We start from the raw sequence: 1,818 nt of genomic DNA, 5'->3' as shown, positions 1-1,818 counted from the left end.
AATTGTCACTTTTAACCAGTTCAGTTCTTAAAGCTGTAGTAGGTAACTTTGTGCTGAAACTTTGACTATATCCTGACAGTAGTACATGATAATCTGTGAAAAAAATCAAGGTTCCTCTGGCTCCGCCTAGTTCTCCTAATGACATTTGCAAGAATCCACTGGGCCTGAATGAAAACAACCAATTTTTTTTTTTTTTTTTTTTTTAAATGCAGCTTTATGTGAAGGCTCTGCTTTCACCACTATCTTGTTTTGCAATGGTCACTTGAAATGTTAATTTCTCTCCACTGTTCAGTTTTCTCCAAGCTAATCTGACGTTTCTCTCCTTATCTGAAATTAAAAGTAAATGTGCTGAACTGGAGGAGGAGCTGAAGAACGTCACGAACAATCTGAAGTCTCTGGAGGCCCAGGCTGAAAAGGTAGGGCCAGCCTACAGCATGCTTTCCTTATTCTGCATTTAGACAGGTGACAAAAGATCTGCAGATGCCTCCACTATCCTGTCATGCTCTATAGAAAGTATAAGAATGCTGAGTGACTTTGACAGAGGGGGTTGTTGTTGGGGCAAAGATGGCAGGAGCTTCAGTCAGAAAGACTACTTGACTAGCTGTGACTGAAGGGACATCTGCATTCAGGTTTATGGGAATAGTTGAGACCTGAATGCTTCACCCCTGAGGGGGTCTGCTATTCTATTGGGAGCATTTTCCTGACCTGGTTGGTGTCCACTTGTTCTCTTAGAGGGCAATGAATGCAGTGTGATACTAAGATTGTACCTTTGGAAGTTGATTTATGTAACGCATGTATTGGTTGACATGGTCTCTAAAAAAAGAGGAAGGGGGGGTGCAGACCAATTTTATCCAGACTTGTTGACAGCCATTGAGGAAAAATACCCTTTCCAAAGACAGAAACATAGCAATAATCTTTTTTTGTGAGGAAACATCACATTAGTATTTCCTAGAGGTGGGGCCAAGCGCAAGTCACAAGCAAGTCTCAAGTCTTTGCACTGAAGTCCCAAGTCAAGTTCCAAGTCAGGACAGGCACGTCCCAAGTGAAGTGAAAAAGTTTGAGTTTCTAGTCAAGTTTTTCTACACAAATGATGTTTATCATTCTTTCTGACTTGTGCTCAGTAACGTAATGTTAGTTATTCATGGCTCTCTCCTGCAACTTGATTGGATGCTCTCTGAGTGGTTGAGTCTGCATAATAAGTGTTGACTTGTTGGGATTGTATGTTATTAAGCTGGGAATGAGACATAACAATCTACTTTCTTCAAGCCACCAACCCAAAGCTTCTTTATATCTTTCTCAGCTCTGATTGGTTATTTTCGTTCAGGCCTGGTGGATTCTTACAAATACCATTAGAAGCACTAGGAGGTGCCAGAGGAACCAGATTTTTTCACAGATGTCTCATGTACTACTGTCAGGATATAGTGAAAGTTTCAGTAATAATGACAACAAATATTTTTATAAAAGTTACCGACTGCAGCTTTAATGTTTTGTCTAGTAAAATAAAGGTTAAATAAAAACATAAAAAGGAGAGGTTTCAGAACTGAAATGTGTGTTCAATTTCTTCTTTCTTTAAGAAGTTGTTATGAAGTCACAAGATGTTGTTTTTGCCCACAGTACTCTCAAAAGGAGGACAAATATGAAGAAGAGATCAAGATCCTGACAGACAAGCTGAAAGAGGTGAGCTAGAAGGAATGACGACCTTTAGATATTGTAAACCCTCAATTTATAGGATATTTTATATCAGTATGATGTGTCTCAGCACATCATACTGATGTAAAATAGATAGAGGTAGGGTAGAGGTAGAGCGGGTCCTCCACT

The 1,818-nt window shown here is 39.5% G+C and overlaps 1 protein-coding gene across 1 annotated transcript in view; it reads left to right on the top strand.

Annotated features, from left to right (window-relative positions):
• Window positions 1-340: 340 nt before the first annotated feature.
• Window positions 341-1,818, top strand: part of LOC118332119 (tropomyosin alpha-3 chain-like) — a gene marked incomplete at its 5' end in the record, with an annotated part of 4,296 nt that continues 2,818 nt past the window's right edge. The window contains 2 exon segments of the mRNA XM_035667274.1: window positions 341-416; window positions 1,615-1,677. Coding sequence (XP_035523167.1) covers window positions 341-416; window positions 1,615-1,677 — 139 coding nt within the window.

This window comes from Morone saxatilis, unplaced genomic scaffold (assembly GCF_004916995.1).
Source record: "Morone saxatilis isolate NCDOM2014 unplaced genomic scaffold, NCSU_SB_2.0 Contig20, whole genome shotgun sequence".
NCBI lineage: Eukaryota > Metazoa > Chordata > Actinopteri > Moronidae > Morone > Morone saxatilis.
This window is presented reverse-complemented; position numbering and strand designations above follow the sequence as displayed.